General features: G+C 39.9%; 1 protein-coding gene across 1 annotated transcript; it reads left to right on the top strand.

The window, feature by feature from the left end:
* Positions 1–271: 271 nt before the first annotated feature.
* On the top strand, positions 272–23270 carry CC2D2B (coiled-coil and C2 domain containing 2B; the record flags this gene model as incomplete). The annotated part of the gene is made up of 10 exons (XM_017502842.2): positions 272–370; positions 2660–2842; positions 3009–3206; positions 4249–4338; positions 6492–6605; positions 9812–9946; positions 10311–10433; positions 16109–16167; positions 18080–18257; positions 22491–23270. Coding segments are annotated over 10 exons (1368 nt in total), but the record flags the coding sequence as incomplete, so codon positions are not given.
* Positions 23271–24928: the final 1658 nt, after the last annotated feature.

Genomic DNA, 24928 nt, shown 5'->3' with positions numbered 1-24928 from the left:
CCCCCTCCTTGCATTGTGCTAGTATTGTCATACATTCTACTTTACACAAGTCATAAACTCTACAACAGATAATTTTCTCCCAGACTATTATTTTTTGCTTTAAGCAGTTGTCTTTTAAAGAAATGTAAAACCAAGAAAAACATATCTTTTCTATTTACCTTTTGTTTCTTTTTTAAAAGAAAGAGAATGACTTTTTATATTTACTTATGAGTTTGTAAAACTATTCATCACATGATATTAAGTAGGTAATAAAAATTATTTATCTTCCTAGGATCATTGTCTCAAGAGCTGTAGTGTTCACTCATATATAAGAAAGAATTGGCTTGGATCCATTGTCTTCCCTTTTTCTGCTCTTCTGCAACAATCTGAGGTAAGAGAAAATGGTTATTTGCTAATTATTCTAACTTTTGACCTCTGGCTAATAGTAACACTTTCTGTTGTCTTTGAATCAGACTCTGTGATTGGCAGGCTGGTAGGTCAGTTAAAATGATCCTGTATTAGAATGTTCTGGACTTTTGAAGTATTTGAACTGTCTCTAGAACAGAGGATACCCACAAATTTATTTCTTATATCTTTACAACATTCACTAACAAAGAATAGGACAGCTAGTCTTAGATCTTAAAGCAATATTTATATTTGCATGTAAGAGTTCTATAAGATCAGATTCATAAAACATTCTGATAAATGGTGTTGCAGGGTCCCTGGAGTTTCAGCTTGTCAGCATTGTTTATTGATAATGGTAAGACATATGATTTGCACCTGGTCTCTGTGAGACCCTCAGAGGGCTCTGCTGTTGGGTTATTGTGTAGCAGGAGAATGCCTACATGACTAGCAAAGTAGATAAGCACCAGCCCAGACTCCACTGTTACTTCTTCACTAAGTGATGTTAGGTAAGGCACTTGACATCTGTGACGCCATGCCAGACACCAGAAAGTGAAAATTCAGAAATGAATTTTTTACCTCAATGAGTTCACTGTCTATGAAATAAAACTAACATTTCAGTACAATGTGATAATGCTGTAGTGCTTTAATGGAGGCATGAGATCGGTACATGGGAACATACAGTAGGGGGTACTTTACTCTCCCTGGGTTGCAGGTGGAAATGCAGGGGGAGTAGTTCAGAGAGTTTGGTAGATAAGAGGAGACTAAGGAGGAAAATGAAAGATCAAAGAAGACTTTACCTAGGTGATAACTTTTGAATTAAGTCCTTAAAGATGAATTTGTCAAGCAAACAAGGGCTTGACAAATTTGTCAAGCAAATAAGGGGTTAAATTAGATGACCTTTTGCTACATTGCTTTTCCATCCTGGGTTTCTTCCTGCCTATGTGTCCTGACACCCAATTTCCAAGGAGAAAACAGTGCTCTCAGATTTATTTCAGAGACAATCTTTTAAAAAATATATACAAATACTAGCTCCTTTGCTTGTCAAGGATTGTGAGCCTTGTTTATTAATTACAGGAAGTTACCACTGTAGAGTCTCACAATAGTACATAAATGGCTGCCATTGTATACCAATTAAAGTGTTAATGAAGTTTCTGTTCCTACTATCTGGCTGTCATGTTACCAACTAAAGCTATTGGTAAGAAAGTAGGAAAGGGAATATCAGGTAGGAGAGTAGAGGTACCTGCACAGCGTGCAGTCACATCAAGTCATGATGTTGCGTGTTGCAAAGAACAGTAATAGGAATATACATTGTTGGAGGTACAGCTGCAGGGCTTCCTATGTTTATAACTCCCTGCGGACATTGCTCAGTCTCAGGCCAGACTACAGGATACAGAGGTGGTTAAGAGTGTGAGCTTCAAAGGTGGACACATCTGTAATCCTGGTTCCACTGCTTACTAGTTTCGTGGTCTTGCATAAATACTTCAATTCTCTGACCCTCAGTTTCCTTATTTGTGAAATGGAGATAAGGGCAGTGTCTGCTCCATTGAATGATGCAATCTACATCAAGCACTTGGCACAGGGTTTTGCACATGGTAAGCACTCAGTAACTATTAGTTATCATGTTTTTTGGAGACAGCGTCTCACTGTGTTACCCAGGCTGGAATGCAGTGGCACAATCATGACTTATTGCAGCCTCAACCTCCTGAGCCCAAGTGATCCTCCTACCTCAACCACTTAAGTAGCTGGGATCACAGATATGCACCACCACTCCCAGCTAATGTTTTTTATTATTATAATTTACCTCTTCCCTACACACACACATACACAGACACACACACACATGCATACGCACACACACATACACACACAATTCCTCCTATGTGGACCTCAGGGTTGTCTTTTTTGCTGTTATGTATGTTCTCTTTCTAGACCCAATACAAAATGTAACATGATCTTTTAGCTTCTTCTCTGGGCCTGAATTGGATTTTCTAAGAGCTTTATCACTGGTATAGTAAGTTGCTTCTTTGTTTCATTCCTTACTTACTCCTACCCTCTCTACATAGTATATATTAGGCAGGGTCCTAAGGTGTCAAGGGTGCCTATGAACACATCACCGCAGAGGACCTGCCCATTCCTGGGCAAGTACAAATGACTAGAAGTCACTGCATGCAAGTAAGCATGCTTTCTGTGATGGAGAGGACTCTGCTGGGCTATAATGTTTGACTGATGTTTATTTTCATCATGAATAATCCGTTATACTGATATGCTGTTTCAGATTAGTGGAACATTTCAAGTAACTATTCCACCAGTTTTGCTTGGATATACTTGGAGTAATACTTATGTATTTCCTAGAGAAGATTCCAATGAACAGAATTTAAAAGAATGTATATTCTTAAATATTTTTGCTACCATTGAACCTCAAATATCATATGTCACCTATAATCCAACACTAGATAAGGTAGGTTTTACATTGAATTTCTTTTATATATACCATCAAAGAAGTATGAAGTACTTTAAAAACCAGTAATAATAATTTCAAAGCTAGCAAACATAAACATTGGTTCTTGATATTTCCTGTGGGAACAATATAGCACAATGTTGAAATACTTTAAATTTGATTCTAGTTTTTAGATCAAGCAGAGGTCTTGCAGAGAGCACAGATTTTTAAAAAGAATTGTAAGGCAATCTTTCCCAACCGAAGAATCATAACTACTGTTTTTAATGATGAAGGGATACAGTTCTTAGTCACAAGATATATCAAGGCATTAAATCCACCTCAGCAACTTCTGGATATGTTTCTTCACAATTCTAATGCAACACTTGTAAGTTATAATTATTTTTAACAGCTTCATTATGATTGAAGAGCATCTGTGAAGAATCACTTTTACCTTTTGTGTATTTGGTTTCAATCTAGTGCATTGTTTGTCCTCAGAATATTTGTATTATTTGTGAGTTACCAAGCTCCCTTAGCTGAACGCTTTAAGCTAAAATCAAAAGTTCTAATTTAGATTGGCTTTTGCTATACTGCTTTTCCATCATGGGTTTTCTTCTTGCCTGTGTGTTCTGACATCCAGGATCCAAGGAGGCAACAGTCCTCTCAGATCTTTTACAACGACTATCTTTATCTTTTAAAAAATTTATACAAATCATAGCTCTTTTGCTTGTCAAGGATTGTGAGACTTGTTTATTAATTGCATGAAGTCACCAGTGCAGAGGGTCATAATAGTGCATAAATGGCAGCAACTGAACATCAGTTAAAATGTTAATGAACCTCCTATGTTAACTCGTTGTTTTGCACCCTTTCTCTTTTCCTAGATTAGTCTGAATCTTTGTCTCCAGCACTATAGGGGAAAAATCCATAGTATAATTTCTATTGTTTGAGAAAGCACACTGTACTACTCTAATTAATCTCCTGGCCGTAGCAGCTTATTATAAAGTTATATTCACAAAAATAATTCTGATAGATTTTGAACCAAAAAACAATAAAACCTTTGCTGTGCTTTAAGATCTTAAAAATTTTTAACAGTTGTACTTTAAAGTACGTGTTTAATATGGATACTTATTATTACAATATTTAAAATATTAGTAATTTATTACAATAAAATATAATGGTTACATTCACCCTGTGCAGTCAGGCCAACTTGGGCTCAGTTTCCCAGAGACTTCACATATTGTATTAGCCATGGAACCCAGGGCAAGTTATTTTATTGCTCCAAGCTTCTTTCCTCTTTTGTAATACTAGAATAACAATAGTGTCTGCTTTTAAAGGCTTAGAGTATATGCTAACCGAGATAATGCATGTAAAGCATTGTGCTCAGGGATGGACATGCAGTATACACTCAATAGATGTTAATATTATTCTAGGACCTCATTGCTCGATTTGTATCTTTGATTCCTTTTATGCCTAATACACCAGATGAAAATGATGGTTCTGATATATGGATGACATCGGAGGTAATAAATTACATTTTATAATTAAATTGTATAGTATTTCTTTTAAGGAAGCCTTTTAAAAATATATATTTCTGTATTACTTTGCCTTGTGAAATTTTAAAGTATTTGATAATTTTATACATCATCTTCAGCTTTATAACAGTCTATGGAAATAATTCATAAAGTCCAAAAATCTTTTCAAGATTCTAAGTGGTAGCTCATAAATATTTTGACTCAATGGGAATTCCAGGAGTATAATATTATGCCATCCTCCAGAGAGCAATATGACTGTCACTATGGAGTTGGTCAGACCCTGAAGTCTTGTGCAAGTGCTGTCACTTCCCCAAAGCTTTCCCCCATCACCCCCATCTGAGTGTTGAGCTCATACAGCAGTGTTCTTCCTTGGCACTTGGATTAAAGTCTGATTGCCAAATAAAATACAGGGCCCATGCAATATTCAGGACAAACTTATAATAAGAAATGATTTGTTGTTTATCTGAAATTCAAATCTAACTGGGCATCCTATAAATTCTTTTCTAAGTCTGGCAACCCTAAGTACAGCATTTCTTCCATTTCAGCTTAAATTATATTTCGTTACTAATATGTGGACTGCACGCCCATACCCATGTGTGTACATCCCAATTGTATTCAGGGGTATTATGATCCTGTGGAACATTGAAAGAGGCTGAGCTAAAAATAACCATCCAAGAAAATACTAGCTCCCCTGCGTCCTCCACAATCCAAACAATGCACATAGCTAAGCAGTTACTGCAGGCTTGGGATTCCTCATGTCTTCTCATTGACACAAACTGTTCAGACACAGGATGTCTATGAGTATACGACTGATTCGATTTCACAAGAAAAGAGTTATTTTCTCTCACCTAACACACAGTCTTTGGAGTAAAATGAACAAACAAAAAATCAAAGACTTAATAGATATGTGACCAAAAATAAGTTAATTAACCTTTTTGGACCTCAATTTCCTCATTATGTTATACAGGAGTTTCAAAAAGACTAAATGTAGTAACATGCAAAGCATCTGGACCTCAGGAAAACTTAGTTTCCAACTATCATCATCTCCCTCCTCATCTCATGTTCTGCCCTTAGCTCACCTAGTCACACTGTTCTTTCAGAAGGGCCTCCTTAACTATCCTCCCTAACCCCCATCCTTCACCATCACGCTTAGCCAATGCACACTGATAGGGCCATATCAGTTGTTAAAAACATTGCAATGCTTCCATATTGATTGGCAAATAGTCACTGCCATGAGCTCTCTAGCTCCCTAACCCTTACCCCTACCTCCCTGGCCCCCACAGCCCCTTCTCTCAGACTGTATTGAACTAGAGAGCACATGTCCCATTTAAATGGTGTAGCCACTAGTCAGCAAGAAACGGTTGCCATCTGAACATTTGGACCCAAGTCTTTGCTAGAGGTTTTTTTATTTTTCAACAGAAGCCAGAGTTTTATACGAAAATTTCCTCTCTTTTTTTTTTTTTTTTTTACATTCTGGGAGCCAAAAAAAAAAAAAAAAAAACATACCCTGTACACTAGAACTAGGTCACAGACCACCAGTCCTCCACTTCTGCTATACTTTTTCTCTCCGGCCATATTGCTGTGCTTTATTGGATAATCTCTATTTGATCTGCTACACCCTGCTCAGCTGTTCAGCTCTTTCAGTTGAAGAAGTTTCAGTCACTCTTCCTGTTTAAGATCCAGCTCAGATCTCTTCCTTTCTCTGAGTTGAGAGTACTATATTGGTACAAGACAGGATGTAGCTCCACAGCCCAAAGAATCACTTCCTACAAACACTATATGATTCTCTTTCAAATACGGTTCCTCAAAATACCAGTCCATATGTCCCTTCTTGCCAAGGGCACTTTAATATTTCTCCTAAACCAAAACATTTTGGATATAAATTGGTCACTCTATACAATATCTATATTAAGTGTCCCATAATAAAGGTGGCCCCAATGCTCCAAGTCAATGTTCTCTTCTAATGCCCTAGCAAAGCCAGAGCTGTCTGCTCTGCTGTCATCTTAGCAACTTGGTAAAAATAAGTGTGTTTGGAACTGGAGTGAGTAGAGGTGCTCTGTACCAGTTGGATGCTTGTATTATTCAACTTTCCCGTCCTTTTTCTTTCTTTTTTCATTCCTATTGCTTTTGCTTTGCCTTAGCGCTGCATCAGTTTGGCTATTGGAAATAAGGAGGAGCATGCCATCCTTCTCTGTAATTTCTTTCTGTATTTTGGAAAGAAGGCACTGGTCCTCTTGGGAACCTCAGGGTTAGAAGTAAGTGCTGGAGTTCATATTGAAATAATGTAAGCAAAAGGAAATCAGATTTCAGTGGCAAGTTTAGAGGACTTCAAACCCAGGTTTCCATGTCTTCACAAACTAATTTGGAATTTCATGGGCAAGCAATGATTAGTTAAGAGGATAATGTTGGTTCATCAAAATTTCTGCAATGTAAATAGTGATTTCCTTTTGCTTTTCTCCTTGTAAAAGAGTACTAAAAATAGTGCTATGTCATAGGGTTACTTGGAATATTACATAACTTAGTACATATTAAGGCACTGAAAGCAGCACCTGGACTGAATAAAGGTGGTGGCAGTGGTGGTGATGTAGCAATAGTTATAGTAGTAATAGTTATAATACAGTTGTGGTGGCTGTTATCTATCTTTAACACCATAATCATTATGTGTTTCTTTTTTTTTTTTTTTTTGAGATGGAGTTTCACTCTTGTTGCCCAGGCTGGAGTGCAGTTGCATAATCTGAGCTCACTGCAACCTCCACCTCCTGGGTTCAAGTGGTTCTTCTGCCTCGGCTTCCTGAATAGCTGGGATTACAGGTGCCCGCCAGCAAGCCCAGCTAATTTTTTGTATTTTTGGTAGAGTCAGCGTTTCATCATGTTGGCCAGTTGGTCTTGAACTCCTGACCTCAGGTGATCCTCCCTCCTTGGTCTCCGAAAGTGCTGGGATTACAGGTGTGAGCCACCGTGCCTGGCCCATCATGTTTCTAATAAGTGTATTTTAGGGTCTGTAAAAAAATGATTTTCCTCATACTTCACTGCTGAGGTTTTAATCTTATAAGAAGTGAGTCAGGAATTCATGTTTCCCTATCTGAAATGTTTACAGCTTAACTTATATGCTTCTACATTTGTACCATCAGAAAGCTATTCTTTTTGAATTGTTTCTAGCCCTACCATGAGTGTCTTGCTAAGTGACAATATTTGCAGTCTTGCGTTATGGTTCTTGTCATGATGATTTATTTCCCTGTATTTTCTTGGCATCACTTATTGTTTCATTGCCAAGTTTCTTAGCTATTAATAAAAGCCTATGGTTCATTCCCTCTATATGATCTCCTGCCGTATTTTTAAGTGCCAGTAGATGGCAGTAAACAGTCAATAATATTTTGGCAACTATTTGGGTTAGTACCTGTGGCCCAGCACTGCCAGAGGTAGCCCTGCACAGTTTCAACTCACCCATGTGGTTAAGGTAAAGCCTCCTCTTTACTATAAAGACAATGAGCACAGAGACCAAGAGCAAGGGCTGTGGAGTAAAGGACAGCAGACTGCACAGTGTAGTGTTAAGAATATGGGTTTGGGGGACAGTCAGACACAGGTTTAAAACCCAGCGATTGCTGAGCATGGTGGCTCATGCCTATAATCCCAGCACTTTGGGAGGCTGAGGAAGGAGGATTGCTTGAGCTCAGGAGTTCAAGACCAGCCTGGACTACATAGGAAGACCCCCAACCTCTACAATAAATAAATAAATAAATAAATAAGCAAGCCAGGCATAGTGGCACATACCTGTGGTCCCACATACTTAGAAGACTGAGGAGGTAGGATCTCTTGAGCCCAGGAGGTTGAGGCTGCACTGAGCTATAATAGCACCATTGCACTCCAACCTGGGCAACAGAATGAGACCCTGCCACGTACACAGACAAAAAAAACCCAGCAATGCCACTATCTATATGATCTCAGCCTTGTTTACTTCTCTGAGCCTCAGTTACCTCTTCATGAAGCAGGAATAATGCCATTCATGGACTCTTTTGACAAGCTCCTTAACCTCTGATTCTTTATCTGAAAGATGGGCATAATAATCACCCCTTCCTCCCAGAATTTGGAATGAATGAAAGTGAGAAAGTTAGTGTTAATTCTTAGCATAGTATCTGGTGCACATAGATACTCAATAAATGTTAAATAGTATTATTATGATTATGATTATTGAGACACAGAGTCTTGCTCTGTTGCCCAGGCTGGAATGCAGTGGTGCGATCTCAGCTCACTGGAAACTCTGCCTCCTGGGTTCAAGCAATTATCTGCCTCAGCCTCCCGAGTAGCTGGGATTATAGGTGACCACCACCATGCCTGGCTAATTTTTGTATTTTTAATAGAGATGGGGTTTCACCATCTTGGCCAGGCTGGTCTTGAATTGCTGACCTTGTGATCCACCTGCCTTGGCCTTCCAAAGTGCTGGGATTACAGGCATGAGCCACCACGCCCAGCAGTCTCATTATTATTACCTAAATTGTTTTATTATTTGCTAGGCCAGGCTTACACTACAAAAGGTCTTATCATTCAGAGTAAAATAATAACAACGTAATAACTACTTTTTATTCCTCTGATTTCCTGCATACTTTCCCTTTAGCTTCTAATTCTAAATCTTGTTCCCAAATCTAATTTAATGGCTTTTTAACTTTACTTGGTTTTGTCAGAGCCTTAAGCCAGTTTCCATTTCCTATCTCTGCCTGGTGTTCACCCTCAGTCTCCAAGTATATTCTGATCAAAGCAGGGATAGTTCACGTAGCACCTTGTGTGGATTAGACAAAAGTGCCCCTACCTCAAAACACTGTAGTACTTACTGTCTATTGGGAAATCCTTGTAATACACTGATTTGTTAAAACAACAGCTGTGTTGCCATCAGGGCACACTCTGCAGAACCATGCATGGCAGCACTGGCTCACAAGTTCTTTCATCTGAATCCTCATGCTAACCTGGGGCTGAGGATTTCTGGAGCTTTGGGGGTTTTTTTGTTTGTTTGTTTTCAAAGAAAATTTAAAAGCCCTCAAAAAAGCTTTTATCTATTTTTGTTGTTTGTTTGTTGTTGAGACAGGATCTCACTCTGTCACCCAGGCTATGGGCCAGTGGCATTATCACAGCTCATTGCAGCCTCAATTCTCAGGCTCAAGTGATCCTCTCACCTCAGCCTCCCAAGTAGCTAGGACTACAGGTGTGTACCGCTGTGCCCAGCAAATTTTTAATTTTTTTTGTGTGTGTGTGGTAGATACAGGGTCTCCTTATGTTGCCCAGGCCAATCTCAAACTCCTGTGCTCAAGCAATCTTCCTACCTCAGCCTCCCAAAGATCCGGGATTACAGGCATAAACCACCACACTCAGCTAAAAAAGGCTTTAGAAATCAGAATCATCAGAGTATATAATTTCCATATACAGAAATAACTTAAATCCACCAAAAATTACTTTCTTTTTTCTCATACAGGGACATGTGGCTTACGTATTAACTCAAGAAACTAATGAATATTTGCTTTGGAATCCATCAACTGGCCAATGTTATAAGCAGTTTGACCCATTTTGTCCCTTAAAAAGTGTAGATTGTTTGTTTGATGATAGAAATGTAAGTACATGGGGAAAAGAGGTCTTGAGTTATCTCCTCAAAAGTCACTCTGCCTTCACCCTAAAATCACCTGGGGAACTTTACATATAGATATTCTATCAGATTCTCTAGGGCATGGGGCCGGGGCAATCTTTTATCCCTAAAGCTTCTCCAGGTGATTGTGTAGTGCCTTCAAGGATGAGAACCAATGAGGTAGTCTAATGATCATGAAACCCTAGAATCTCTTTATCTCCTGCCTCAGACCTCCCCTGGGATTCAGCCACTTCATTGAGTAGTAAGACTGTAAAATTTTGCTCCTTCCTTACCAATGATGGGCCTTGTGTTCCCATGGACCTACACTAATTTTATGTTAATGTTTTCATAGGTCTGGTTTAATATTCAACAAAGTAATACACCAATGGCTGTATTTTTTGATTACTCAAAGGAAAGTTTCTGGAAGCCATTGCTTCCAAAAAATGTTCAAGGGACAAAAGTACAAAGCATACAGGTAAATCGTATTTTTCCATGTGTGTCTGTATGAGAGTTGCCACTCATTCTAATCTTTACTAGTTGTGACAGCTCTTGTTATGTTTTATAGTTGATTGCTTACTGAAATATTTGGCAATATTAATCAAAAACTAGTTTTCTCTGCCATCCAGCTCATGGCCCCTTTCCCCTACTTGCCGAAAAAATAAATTGAGAAGAAAGTGACATCTCAAATGTAAATTTAGATGCCAAAATAGAATTTAAAAAATTTTCATCATAAAATGTAGCATATAGTGTTCAAGATGTATAGTAAGTTCTCACTCTGACCTAGCCCTCCTGCACCATATCCATGGTGATGATCAAGTATAAAACTTGGCAAACAAAAAGCTTTCTGGGGCTCCCAACCATGATAGTTATCTCATGGAATAGAAGGACAGAAACACTAGCAGTGAGTAAGCTGGAGCAGGGATGGCGGAGCAAGGTCTGAAAATGCTTCACGAAAGCTAGAGAACCAGAGCAAGCATTACTTTTTAAAGACAGGCACTATGGTGGGGCTACTTTTACTCCCTTGTTTTTGAAAGAAGATGAGAAGAAAAGCTGTAGACTCACTGCTTGGGGCTCAGGAGGCAGGAGACCAAGAAGTAACCCAGTCATTACATAGCTTGGCCAATGGATCTGTGACATGCTCAGTATTACTTTGAGAAGGCACTAGAAATACCATGTCAACACCTGTTTCTGGATTGAGGGCCAAGCTGTGGCAGGGTGTAGGCAATTGCAAAGTCCACAAATGAGGAGACAGGAGCCCAGAGGGAGGGAGAGAGGATAAGAGAGAGAAAAAGAACAATAGAAAAATTAGGCAAAAGACAATTCATAGAAGCAGTAGTTTAAGTGCTAAACCTCACTCATAATCAAGGAAATACAATTTAAAACAAGGAAACCATCACTGGATATGGTGGCTTATGCCTGTAATCCGAACAGTTGGGGGGAATCAAGCCATGAGGATCACTTGAGGCCAGGAGTTCGAGACTAGCCTGGACAGCATAGCAAAACCCTGTCTCTAAAAATAAAAACAAAAGAATTAGCCAGGCATGGTGATGATGCGCATGTGTAGTCCCAGCTACTTAGGAGGCTTAGGTGAGATGACTGTTTAAACCCAGGAAGTTGAGGTTACAGTGAGCTATGATTGCACCACTGCACTCCAGCCTAGGAGCCTAGTGCAAAACCTTGTCTCTAAGATAAATAAATAAGTAAAACAATAAAACTATTTCACATGCATAAAATTGGCAAAAAAAAAAGTGTGATCGTACCAAGTGTTGGCAAAGAGGCAGAGAAGTGGCGGCAGCCTACATTGCTGTAAATGCTTTGGAAAACAATATGGTGATAATACCTGGTAAAGTTGAAGATGCTCAACCTTTGATCTGCCAATTCAAACTTCTCAGTATATAGCCCAGAGGAACATTCACAGGGAGACAAATACAACAACTTTCATTATAGTATTGCTTGAAATAACAAAAATTTGAAATGGTTCATCAACTGGAAATCAGTACCTGAGTTGTGAAGTACTTATACAATGAAATCTTCTATACAGCAATAAAAGAGGAACCAACTGAGTCAATTTACAGTTGTTCCCAATTTGACTGTCCATGCATTACATCAGAATCTCTGAGGATGGAACCCACATGCCAGTAGTTTTGAAGGCTCCCTAGTTGATTCCAATGTGCCGTCAAGGTTGAAAATCACTGGCCTAGAGTCAGGGATATCTACATGAAAGAATATAAAAAATGTAATGCTGAGCAAAATAAAAAGATATGAAGTGACACATACAGTACAAAACCATTTATGTGGAGTTTGAAAGCTATATATTATTTATGTATATATAGACATGTGGTGTTGTAGAAAAGCATTCACAGGAATGATTCAGATTAGAGGTCACTTTTGGGGAGAGAAAAAAGGAATGAGATCAAGGAGCAGTATACAGAGTATACTTGAATACAAAGTATTCAAGTCTGTTTGTAGTATCTTATTTTTTTTAAGTCTAAAACAAAGATGGAAGAATGCAAAGATCAGATGTAGCTAGGCGGTAGGTATGCTAGGTGGATGCTCATTACATTATTCTCTATGTTTGCCTGTATATTCGAGGCAATTCACACTATCAAAAAGAATGTATGGTGGCTGTGGGGGAAGAATCAAACAGGGCCCAAGTGTATAAAATGATGGGTTTCTGGCTGGGTGCAGTGGCTCACACTTGTAAAAACCAGCACTTTGGGAGGTGAGGCAGAGAGATCACTTGAGGTCTGGAGTTCAAGACCAGCCTCGCCAACATGGTAAAATCCCATCTCTACTGAAAATACAAAAAAAAAAAAAAAAATTAGCTGTTTGGTGGCGCACACCTGCAATGCCAGCTATTCGGGAGGCTGAGGCAGGAGAATCACTTGAGCCTGGGAGGCAAAGGTTACAATGAGCTGAAATCACACCACTGTACCCCAGTCTGGGTGATTGTGTCACTACACTTCAGTCTGGGATTCCAAAAAAAAAAGTAATGGGTTTCTTTCTCCTTCAACATCTCCTTCCCACTCTCAAAGAAGTCACTACTGTCAGAAGTTTCTCATGCATCCTTCTAACATTCTCCATGCAGATGCAAGCATATATAGGTATTTTTATATTTCCTGTTTGAAAGGTCATTTTAAAGAAGGGGAAATGTGCTTATCTCTCTTGAGCCATCCACATTTAAAGCATGTACAGCCCATTCCTTGCTTTGCCCATCCCAAAGCTGTGACCAAAGCATTGCCGCCTCTTAGGGGGAGAATAATTTATTTTGAGACAAGGTTCTTGTTTCTTTAATGCATATTCATTCTCCTGTCCATTCAGGTGATATTTATTGATTTCCTGCTATGAGCCAGTGTAATGTTAGGTGTAGATACTACAAGGAAAGAGATGTCTCAGTGTTCTTGGTACTTGTATTCTAGAGGGAGAAACAGAAGGGAACATGCAGGTGCAGTATAGAGTGATGAATGCTCTTACAGAACATATAATGGTGCTTTGGGGAGCACGCAGCAGGAGACCCTGAGGGATGGGGGAGTTGTAGGGGCTTCCTGGGAAAGAGTGATGAGAAGCATGAGTGAGGAAGGGTGAGCAGAAGCTGGCCTAGATAAAAGTCAGGAATGAGAATGGTCCCGGCAGATAGCAGGAATAGCGAACAGAAGATCTGTAGTAGCAAGGAGATATCTGTCCAGGAGCTGAAAGGCCAGGCTGGCCAATGCTGGGGTGAAGAGTCCTGGTGAGAGTTTGGGGCCTTTGTCCTCAGGGCAGTCAGAAGCCAGCATCTCCAAGGCAAGGGCAGCTGTGATCAAAATTGTGTTTGTAAAAGCCACTCTGACTTAGGGCTGAAACTAAAGCCTTCTGCCAAGTTGAATCTATAAATATAAAACTCATAGTTGTGTTTAACTTGTATCTCTATTGGCTTCTTTCCTGTGGGTTCATGGCCTTCCATCTGCTGCTTTTCTTTTTTTTTGAAACAGAGTTTTGCTCTTGTTACCCAGGCTGGAGTGCAATGGTGCGATCTCGGCTCACTGCAACCTCCGCCTCCTAGGTTCAAGCAATTCTCCTGCCTCAGCCTCCCGAGTAGCTGGGACTACAGGCACGTGCCACCATGCCAGCTAATTTTTGTGTTTTTTTAGTAGAGACAGGGTTTTACCATGTTGACCAGGATGGTCTCAATCTCTTGACCTCGTGATCCACCCGCCTCAGCCTCCCAAAGTGCCGGGATTATAGGCATGAGCCACCACACCTGGCCTGCTGCCTTTCTACATACATCCCAGAATAAACCACTATCTAGAGTGAACTCTATTACACACAATAGTGAACACAAATTTGAATGTTTGTGAGGAGAATGTGGGTACTCAGAAGTGGTGTTAACAGGGAAATCCCCTTGGAGTTTTAAAGGATATGAGTTCCTAGAAAGAAAGAGGCCTCTTTCTTTGCCAGAAAAGGAAAGGACAAACACACCATAAACTTCTCAAGTCAGCATAAACCAGGCCTCTTTTTCAGGCCTGAAGGTGGCCTAACTAATCCAGAGGAGTTGCCCAGTGTGGGGTAGACAGCCATTGGTGACATTAATCAGGGAATTCTGTCTAGCTGTCCCATGTGAGATAGCTGCTGGCTCCTGCAAAATGACATGAAGTCATCCTTCCCTTCCTCAGTATCTCCCATCTCCCACCATGCTGCACTGTGGGCCTCCTCCCTGGGCCTGGGACCATGTCTAATGCAGTGCTTCTCCACCATGGCAGACATCAGAGCCAGCAGGGGGTGGGGAGGAGCTTGTTAAAATGTGGGTTACCTAGGCCTCCTCCCCAGTTTCTGATTCAGTAGATCTCAGGCGAGGGCCAAGAATTTGTGTTTCCAACAAGTTCCCAGATCTGAGGCTGCCAGTCTGGAGGCCACACTTGGGAACCTAGAAGCCTATCAAATGTTGCCTCCTTTTTACACAACCCTCACTCCACTCACGAGGGGGGAACATCTGTCCCTGTCCCTACAGCTGCCTCTTCCTCAGCTCAGGAATACCCAAAGTAAAAACTGTCTAAACCCAGCCCCTCACTCTTGTCCATGTGAGCCCTGCAAGGAGTTGAAGGTTGGGTTGGGAAGGAACTTGAGAAGTCCTCCTCTCCTCCCAGCAAATCCTGCCCAGGAAGCGAACTGGAAGAAACGTGGAATAGCACTGTTCCAGGCAAAGGCTTGGAGACAGGGGAGGTTGAAATGGATTTTGTGTGTGTGTGTGTGTGTGTGTGTGTGTGTGTGTGTGTGTGTGTGTCTGTGTGTGTGTGTGTGTGTGTGCATGAGCACGTGCACACACAAAGAACTGGCTTCTTCCAGCTGAAAGAAACAAATAATCAAAGAAGGAAGATGATCAACCATATTAGAATAATAATAATGTTGGCTGGGCACGGTGGTTCATGCCTATAATCCCAGCACTTTGGGAGGCAGAGGCAGGCAGATTGCCTGAGCTCAGGAATTTTAGACCAGCCTAAGCAACACAGTGAAACCCCGTCTCTACTAAAATACGAAAAATGAGCCAGGCGTGGCAGCATGCGCCTGTAGTTCCAGCTACTCGCGAGGCTGAGGCAGAAGAAGGAGGCGGAGGTTGCAGTGAGCCGAGATCACGCCACTGTACTCCAGCCTGCGCAACAGAGTGAGACTCCATCTCAAAAAAAAATAATAATAATAATAATGTCTGATGTTTGTTGAGCATTCCATATGTTCCAGGCTTTACATGCATTTCTTTATTTTAAAATCTTCACACGACCCTAGAGCAGTAGGCACTATTATTATCCCTATCTTAAAGACTCAGAACAGAGGCGAAGACTTTGCCAAGGTCACAGTGGAAGATACCAGTGCAGCTGCTAAAGATTATTTGGTAGAATCCATATAATGTCAAATGCTTGTTTGAAAAATGAATTGGGATGCCAGGTCTGTTTTACCCATGAAAAAATATCTTTTGTAAATGCACAACCCATCCCCTGCTGTGGTGAAGCAGTGTGAAAATCAAAGAAAATGCTGTGGTCTGCATTTTACCTACGGAGTCGAGTGTTTTTGCCAGAGAAGTCTGGCTTGTCTTCCTCCTCATTATAGTTGGCACTCTAGGAGTAACTGATGTAAACGTGGTCTCTAGAATCTTTCCTAACTTTTGGTTGTCTATTTTAGCCTGAAGAAATAATTTATTTTGAAACTGATAAAAGCATGGTAGAAGATCTGAGGAATAGGTACTGTGTTTTCCCCTTATCTCTTGTTGGGTAACCTTTCAGTCCTCTGATCCAGCCTTTCAAAATATCTGCTAGATTCAGCAACAGAAGTGTGAAAGGGAGATTATAATATTCCAGCTGGCACAGTGGCTGATGCCTGTAATCCCAGTTCTTTGGGAAGCCAAGGTGGGAGGATCACTTGAGCCCAGGAGTTGGAGACCAGCCTGGGCAACATAGGGAAACCTCATCTCTACTAAAAAAAAAAAAAAAAATTAGCTGGGCATGATGCCATATACCTGTAATCTCAGCAACTGAGAGGGAGAGGATCGCTTGAGCCTAGGAGTTTGAGGATGCAATGAGGTACGATCACACCACACACCACTGCATTTTAGCCTGGGCAACAGAGTAAGGCCTTGGCAAAAACAAAAAACAAAACAAAAAAAAAACCAGTTCCATTGAATCACCTGGCTCTTGGTACATGCATTGAAAAGTGGCCCCTCTGCCATCCAGGGCATTCCTTGACGGGGATAGACTAAATTAACTCTGGAAACATTGTGGGTCATGACTGGAAATTCTCAACATAGCTGCCTGTTGAGCCTATAGTAATAGCAATGCAGTACCTAACACTTCTTGAACGGACTTGAAGGTAAATGGCCCATGACTCAAGGTCTGGTAAAAACATCCCAGTTAGGCAGTAGAAACAGCAGTACTGCCACTACTAGACACTCCCAGCCTCCCAAGCACATACACATAAGTGCCTGAGGAAATCAGTGAGTCAGGCCCAAAGGGTCACAGGCTTTGCAGCGGGACCTACTCTCAGGCCATGTGTGTCAGACGCTTCTAGATCTGACTGCCTCCAGTGGCTCACGCTCACACAGCAGGCTGGCATGGAAGCCACTACCAACAAAGCAACAAAGAGCATGACCAAGGCAGTTTTGCCACTCCCTTTCTCAATAGCACACATCTCCTTCCAAACCCCCACCCTGTCATTCCTACTCCTCATTTCTCAGTTCTAAAGAAAAAAAGAAAGAAATGCAGTAAGGAAATGGTTCCCAAGTGGTTTTCATCAGAATCGCTGATAGAACTTTTTAAAAATACAGGTGTCAGCATCCCTGGATCAATATCTGGAGCTGAAACATTGTGATAAGGCCCTACAGTTGATTCTGATGCACAGCCACTGTTGAGACCCTCTACAAACTCCAAACTACTTAGTTGCACTATAAACTCAGCTAAGAAGAGACCTCCAGCACCTTCTTAAATAACATACACTGCAGTTAGAGAATCAATGCCACAAAATCATCCTGTACAGAGAGGCTTTTCAGGAGAGCCCCATCAACCAACCCATACTGTGCCCCCTCTTTCCTCCCTGGCATATTCATCCCCAGGCACTGTTTTAGGGGCTGGATATATATGGGTAAACTTTCCTTATGGAGCTTACATTCAAGTAGGGGGAAGCTGATCACCAAACTTACCAGTCCAATGCCTTGTTTCCTCCCAACTCTGCTTGCTAAATTAACTCATCTAATAATCCCATGCCTGGTAACATCATCCCAGACCAGATGTCTGGATTTTCATAAAGGCAGTTTCTTGGAAACAATGTCCAAGTCAAGGGAGGGTCTTGAAGAGTAGGAATGTCAACCCAGTAATCAGATGGTAGGTGTTGTCAAATCACACCCAGTAGGCAGCTGCTGGGTTAATTAGAGAGTTAATCGCTGGCTATTCCCAAGAGACTTCTTGCCTTCCCAAGCCCAGTAAGAGCCTGCCTCTCCCCACCTTCATTAATGTGAATGGTGGCAGACACCTCTAGCTATAGAGGTCTGATTTCCTCCTAAGTCTAAATATTCATTCTCATAGTTGAATAGAAATTACAAAGCTCTTACTACATTTACTAAACGAGTTATAACTTGTCATAAAATTAGCTTTGCATTCTTAGGATCGAAAGGACTCTGAAGAGTAAAGTGATGGAATGGCGACCTAAACACCCAACACGTTGGAATCGACAATGTACTTTGATTTTGCGACAGATCCTTCCTAAGCTGGAACTTGGCATAGGAAGATTTGTTTCATCTGAAGGAGATAATGAATTTGAAAGAATACTACAATTTTATTGGGTTTGTATATGATTTAATGCATTAATGGCATTTGTTTTATATATGTTGTTAATTGCTAAATAATAGCAATCAAATATTTCTGAAATGCTTTTATCTTCATCCTGAAAGATAGATACTATAGCATTAAAATATACTTATTGAAGAATCAATATTGTTAAAATGTCCAAACTACCCAAAGCAATCTACAGATTCAATGCAATCCCTATTAAAATACTGATGACATTCTTCACAGAAATAGAAAAGCCAATCCTAAAATGTTTATGGAACCACAAAAGATGCAGAATAGTCAAAGCTATCCTGAACAAAAAAACACAAAACTGAATCACATTACCTGACTCCAAATTATACTATAGGGCTACAGTAATCAAAACAGCATGGTTCTGGCATAAAAATAGACACATAGATCAATGGAACAGCATAGACAACCCAGAAACAAATCCACACACCTAAATGAACTCATTTTCAACAAAGACAATAAATTATGTTGGGAAAACTGGATATTCATATGCAGAATGAAAGTAGGCCCCCATCTCTCACCTTACATAAAAATCAAATCACACAGGACTAAAGAGTTTATCTAAGGCCTCAAACTATGAAATTGCTACAAGAAAACATTGGGGAAAGCCTCCAGGACATTGGTCTGGGCAAAAATTTCTTGAGTAATACCCCACAAGCACAGGCAACCAAATAAAAAATGGACAAATGGGATGACATCAAGTTAAAAACCTTCTGCATGGCCAAGGAAGCAACCAACAAAGTGAAAAGACTGAGAGAAAATATTTGCAACTACCAATCTGATATGGCATTAATAACCAGAATATATGAGGGACCCAAACAACTGTAAGGAAAAAATATAATAATCTGATTTTTAAAATGGGCAAAAGACTTGAATAGACATTTCTCAAAAGAAGACATACAAATGACAAACAGGCATATAAAAAGGTGCTCAACCTCATTGATCATCAGAGAAATGCAAATCAAAACTAAATGGAATATCATCTCACCTCAATTAAAATGACTTTTATTCAAAAGACAGACAACAAATGCTAGAAAGGATGTAGAGAAAAGGAAACCTTCGTATACTGTTGTTGGGAATGCAAATTAGCACAACCACCATGGAGAATATTTTGGAGGTTCCTGAAAAAATTAATTTAGAGGTTCCTCATACCATAGGACCCAGCAATCCCACTGCTGGGTATATGCCCAAAAGAAAGGACATCAGTGTATTGAAGACATGCCTGCACTCCCATGTTTTTTGCAACACTGTTCACAACAGCCAAGATTTGCAAGCAAGCTAAGTGTCCATCAGGAGATGAACAGATAAGGATAAGTGTTCATCAGTAGATGAACAGATAAGGAAAATGTGGTGGATATACACAACTGAGTACTATTAAGCCATAGAAAGAATGAGAGTGTGTCATTTGCATCAACATGGGTGGAACTGGAGGTCATTACTTTAAGTGAAATTAGACAGGCACAGAAAAACAAGCATCACGTGTTCTCACTTATTTGTGGGATCTAAAAGTCAAAACAATTGAACTCATGGAGCTAGAGAGTAAAAGCTTACCAGAGGCTGGAAAGGTGCGTAGGGGGTTCCGAGGGAGGTGGGGAGGGGTAATGGATACAAAAAATAGTTAGAAACAATGAATAAGACCTAGTATTTGATAGCACAACAGGGTAACTATAGTCAATCATAATTTAATTGTACATTTAAAAGTAACTAAAAGAGTATAATTGAATTGTTTACAACACAAAGGATAAATGCTTGGGGGGAAGGATAGCCCATTTTCGACGATGTGACTATTATGCATTGCATCACTGCATGTCCATATCAAAATATCCTCTGTACCCCATATATATACATATATATCTACTATATATTTACTATGTGCTCAAAAAATTAAAAATTTTAAAAATATGTTTACTTAGAAACCAAGAAACTTCAAATGTATTGAAGAATTACTACTAGTACCATATTGCATGGCATTAACTTGGAACCAGTTATATGTTTTACAATGTATAAACTACAGATTTTGCAGAGATGTCCAAAAGGAAACCTCTCTGCAACTAAGAAATTTTAAAAAATTATCTCTAATAATAGAGTCAATTCCCTGTTATTGGTTCTGAGCAAGAGGACTCCAGGGAAGCTTCAATATCTTCTACATGCAAATTACAGTGGTCCCTTGGTATCATTAGGAGATTTGTCCCCAGGATCCCCACAAATACCACAATGCAGAGATGCTCAAGTCCCTTATGTAAAATGGCATAGTCTTTGCATATAATCCATGTACATCCTCCTGTATACTTTAAGTCACCTCTAGATTACTGATAATACCTCACACAATAGTTAGGTATTATAAGTAATAATTATAGTTATGCTATATTGTTTTCTATTTGTATTATTTTTTTATTGTTTTGTTTTTTGTGACCAAGTCTCGCTCTGTCACCCAGGCTGGAGTATAGTGGTGTGATCATAGTTCACTGTAACTTCAAATTCCTGTGCTGAAGCAATTCTCTTGCTTCAGCCTCCTGAGTAGCTGGGGCTACAGTTACTTGTCACCATGCCTGGCTAATTTTTAAAATCTTTTTGTAAAGATGGGGTTTCACAATATTGCCCAGACTGGTCTTGAAGTGCTGGGATTACAGGCATGAGCCACTGTGCCCAGCCTATTTTGTATTTTTTTTCTGCATATTTTCAATTTGTGGTTGGTTGAATCCTCAAATGTGAAACTCACAGATATGAGGGACCAACTGTACTTCCAAATTTATACATTCAGCCTGGACCTTTCTTCTGACCCCGCCACACTCTTATATATTTACCAGGCCATTGACATCTTCCTGGATGGTAAAAAGACATCTCAAACTCAGCAAGTCCATAAGCAAACATGGTGGGCATCTACTATATTGTTAGGGACCTCCTTTCCTTCTCCTACTCTACCCCAAACTCTGGGTATCCTTTCACCTCTTCTTCCCTATAAACTGGCCCAGTGGGTTTCTTAAAAACTCAGTCTCCCAAGAGTGAGACTCCTTCCCTCTTACCATGCAATAGACTAGAAGGTAGACTGCTTCTAGTCTAGGGAACTCTCTGAGATGAAGAAGTAAGGAATCTATTGGGAGTTGAGTACTTAGGTGGGCAGGAGAGACCTACAGGCACTATTCACTTATGAATGGGGGGAAGAAGTTGTTTTTGCTTTGCTTTGCTTTATTTTAAAGCTTATAAACAACAGAAATTTATTTCTCGTGGTTCTGGAGGCTGGGAACTCCAAGATCAAAGTGCTAGCAGAAAAAGGGCTCTTGTACATATAATACAACTTCTTGCTATTTCCTCATATGATAAAAGAAGCAAGGCATTTTTTGTTTTGTTTTTCTTTACACTCTCTACTCCATTAGAAAACAGGAATAAAAAAAGTTATTTTGTCATTGTCTTGATGATTATGTGAGCTAATACTTACTATGGCACCCAAAACCTAGTAAGTATTTAGTATATGCTATTTTTTTTCTTCTATGTGCCAGGCATTGTGCTGGGTACTGGAGTTATAATAGTACACAAGACAGATAAAATCTTGTGCATCTGCAGAGATTATGGGTTAGAGAGAGTGACCAGAAAACAGGTAACTGCAATATATTTTATTAAGTAAGTTCAGGGAAGGACAGCGTGCTAAGCAACCACATGGGAAGGGCATGTGAACAGATTTAAGGATCAGGAAAATCCTCCTGAGTTAAGCAATTACAGTGTGAAAGAGGTTTATGGTTGTCACCTATGTATTATTAAATAGGTAATTTTTCCATGGGACCATGCCCCACAATCCTTTAATCCCATCACAGAGTAGTCGCTTAGTAAACATAAACTGAATTTGATGTTGATTATGTTGTTCCAAAATTCTCACTTAAATCCCTCATATGTAGAACCAAGTAATTTTCTCACCAGCAATTTGCTATCTAGAAAGTTTGTGGAATGTTAAATGTGCAGACTTTGGAATCAGACCTGGTTGTGCTCCTCTCTATCTGTACAGTAAGGATTATAACAATACCTACCTCATAGGGCTGTTTAAAGATTAAATACGTATGTGAAGCATTTAGCTGTACCCAGAACATAATTCAGCACCCACAGACAACGATTATACTATTTTATGAGTCCTATTTCTTTGAGGCTTTTGTGATCTTTTTGTATACAGTAATTCCAGATTACCCAGTTGTAATGTGGGTTTATGTGCTGTTCTGTCTTTGATCCAGGTCACGGGATTTCCCATCCAGATGCCATACACTGATGTACAGTCAGTTATTGATGCTGTTTATCAAACTGGAATTAATTCTGCTGAATTTCCCCAGACAGAATTTGCTTTAGCTGTTTACATTCACCCATACCCAAACAACATATTATCTGTGTGGGTCTATTTGGCTTCCTTAGTTCAATATCAGTGAAAAGGAGGCAGAGCAAAGTAAAAGATTATACTATGGGCCTCTAGTACCAACAAAAACTTTTCTGGTACCTTGAGGTTTTGCTGTTTATTCTCAAGTCCAGCCAAGTGCTGGGCTCAATTTTTTATTCACTTACAGAATTGGGCACTATGGAGACTCGCACCCCTGAGTGAGTCTTTGAGGAGGAGTCTAGATGAACTTCTCACCAGAGACTTCGCCTTCTCATCAGAGGAGGACCTTTGGGTAGTCTGGCTGTCTTAGGTCACTGTCTGCAGTAGGTCTTAGTCTGGGAAAGAAGCAATTTTGGCCTCTTCTCGTAAGACCAATTTTTCTCAAATTCTAGAACTCATACCACCTCTGTCAGAATCATCTGGAGAGCTTTGTTGAAAATGTAGATTACTAGATCCTACTCAAGACAGACTGAATCAGCACCTGTGAGAGTAAAGCTACAGAACCTGAGTTATTTTCAACAAACTCCCCAGATAATTCTGATGCACTGAGATGAAGCAGAACCCAGCTTTAAAGAATGTTGTCATTGCTAAACTAAGGCTGGTACATTTGATGCTTGTTCTGATACAATTCCAGATGGAAATTGCTCATTGCCTCTTATGGATAAAATGTTATTTCACTGGTAAAAAAAAAAAAAAAAAAAAAAAGAAAATCCTCCATGTTGGGCTGAGGTTGGCTTCTGGAAGCTTCTCAAAAGCTTGCACTTGGGATGCCACTGACATGAAATTCTTACAGCTCCAAGTATTTGGAAGGAACTCCCAAGAAACTGTCTAACCTAATTTCTCCCAATTCCATGAAGGAGGAAATGGTCTTGGAAAATCTTAGGACTCCTTTTCTCCTTAGTGAGAAGCCCCCACTCTGCCTCCTGCACTTTTTGCTGATGGTGACGTTCGTCTTGGACCAAGCTTGAGATTACTAGAAGAGGCAAAGTAGGGACATAGGTGAAGGAATGTTTTTTTCTCCAAGGTTAAAACTAACTGTATGTGTCTTGTGGAATGCATAAGAAAACTGACCAAAATTTTTACTTTTATTTGAATGTTTTTGTTTAAATTTAATGTAAAGTTTTATTATTAAACAAGTCTCCCACTAATGCTGATGGAAAGATGAGGATGCCAAAGACAGGCTGAATTCATGCAATTCATTTATGTACAGCTTTGAATATTTATACAGCTATTTTATTAGTTGTTCACAGTTTTTAGAATTGATAGGCTGCTAATGAGTATGGTAGCAAATGTTCACAGGAAAGCATGGAGGACCTAGAAAGGACATAGAAATATTGTATGCTTTTTACATGTGTTACTTTTTCAATTAATTTTTTTCCTGAAAATCATGAAATTATCTGCAATGAATCATTTTGTTCATTAAAACGTTTTAAAAATGCATGATTTTAAGTGGAATGTAAAATTGTAAAGTTCTTTATATCATTCCGTAAATAATTACAGGGCATTCATTACATGCCAGATAGTGTGTATTATCTATTTAATAATGTGCTGGAGCACAGCAGTGAAAAGACAAAGACTCTACTGGTGTGAGGCTTACATTCTTAAAGGAGAAACAAACCACAGCAAGTAAGTGAAAAGATTTCAGGGTATGATGAGTGCTGTAAAGGAAACAAATAGGATGGAATGATAGAGAAGGACTCTGGGGATGAAGGGTGAAAGCAGAGCAGTCAAGGAAGGCCTCTTTAAGGAGATCATGTTTAAGCTGATATTTTAAAAATGATTTAACATTAGAATTACATTCAGTTGCATGTAACAGAAACCTAACCACAGTAGCTTAACCAAATAGGGATTGTTTTCCACATATCTGCAATTCCAGAGGAGGCAGTCCAAGTCTGGTGCAGTGGCTCCATGATGTCAGAGGTATACTAACTTCATCCAACTTATTTCCCATCTCTAAAGAGACTTCTGGCTGGGTAAGGTGGCTCATGCCTATAATCCCAGCACTTTGGGAGGCTGAGGCGGGCAGATTACCTGATATCAGGAGTTCCGAGACCAGCCTGACCAACATGGAGAAACCCTGTCTCTACTAAAAATACAAAATTAGCCAGGGGTGGTGGCACATGCCTGTAGTCCTAGCTACTCAGGAGGCTGAGGCAGGAGAACTGCTTGAACCCGGGAGGCAGAAGTGGTGGTGAGCTGAGATCACACCATTGCACTCCAGCCTGGGCAACAAGAGCAAAACTCCATCTCAAAGAAAGAAAGAAAGAACGAAAAGTAAAAGAAACTTCTATCTGCTAGCCC

Source organism: Cebus imitator, unplaced genomic scaffold (assembly GCF_001604975.1).
Source record: "Cebus imitator isolate Cc_AM_T3 unplaced genomic scaffold, Cebus_imitator-1.0 Scaffold299, whole genome shotgun sequence".
Lineage (NCBI taxonomy): Eukaryota > Metazoa > Chordata > Mammalia > Primates > Cebidae > Cebus > Cebus imitator.
Note: the sequence above shows the minus strand (reverse complement) of the source record. Positions and strands in the feature narration are given on the sequence as shown.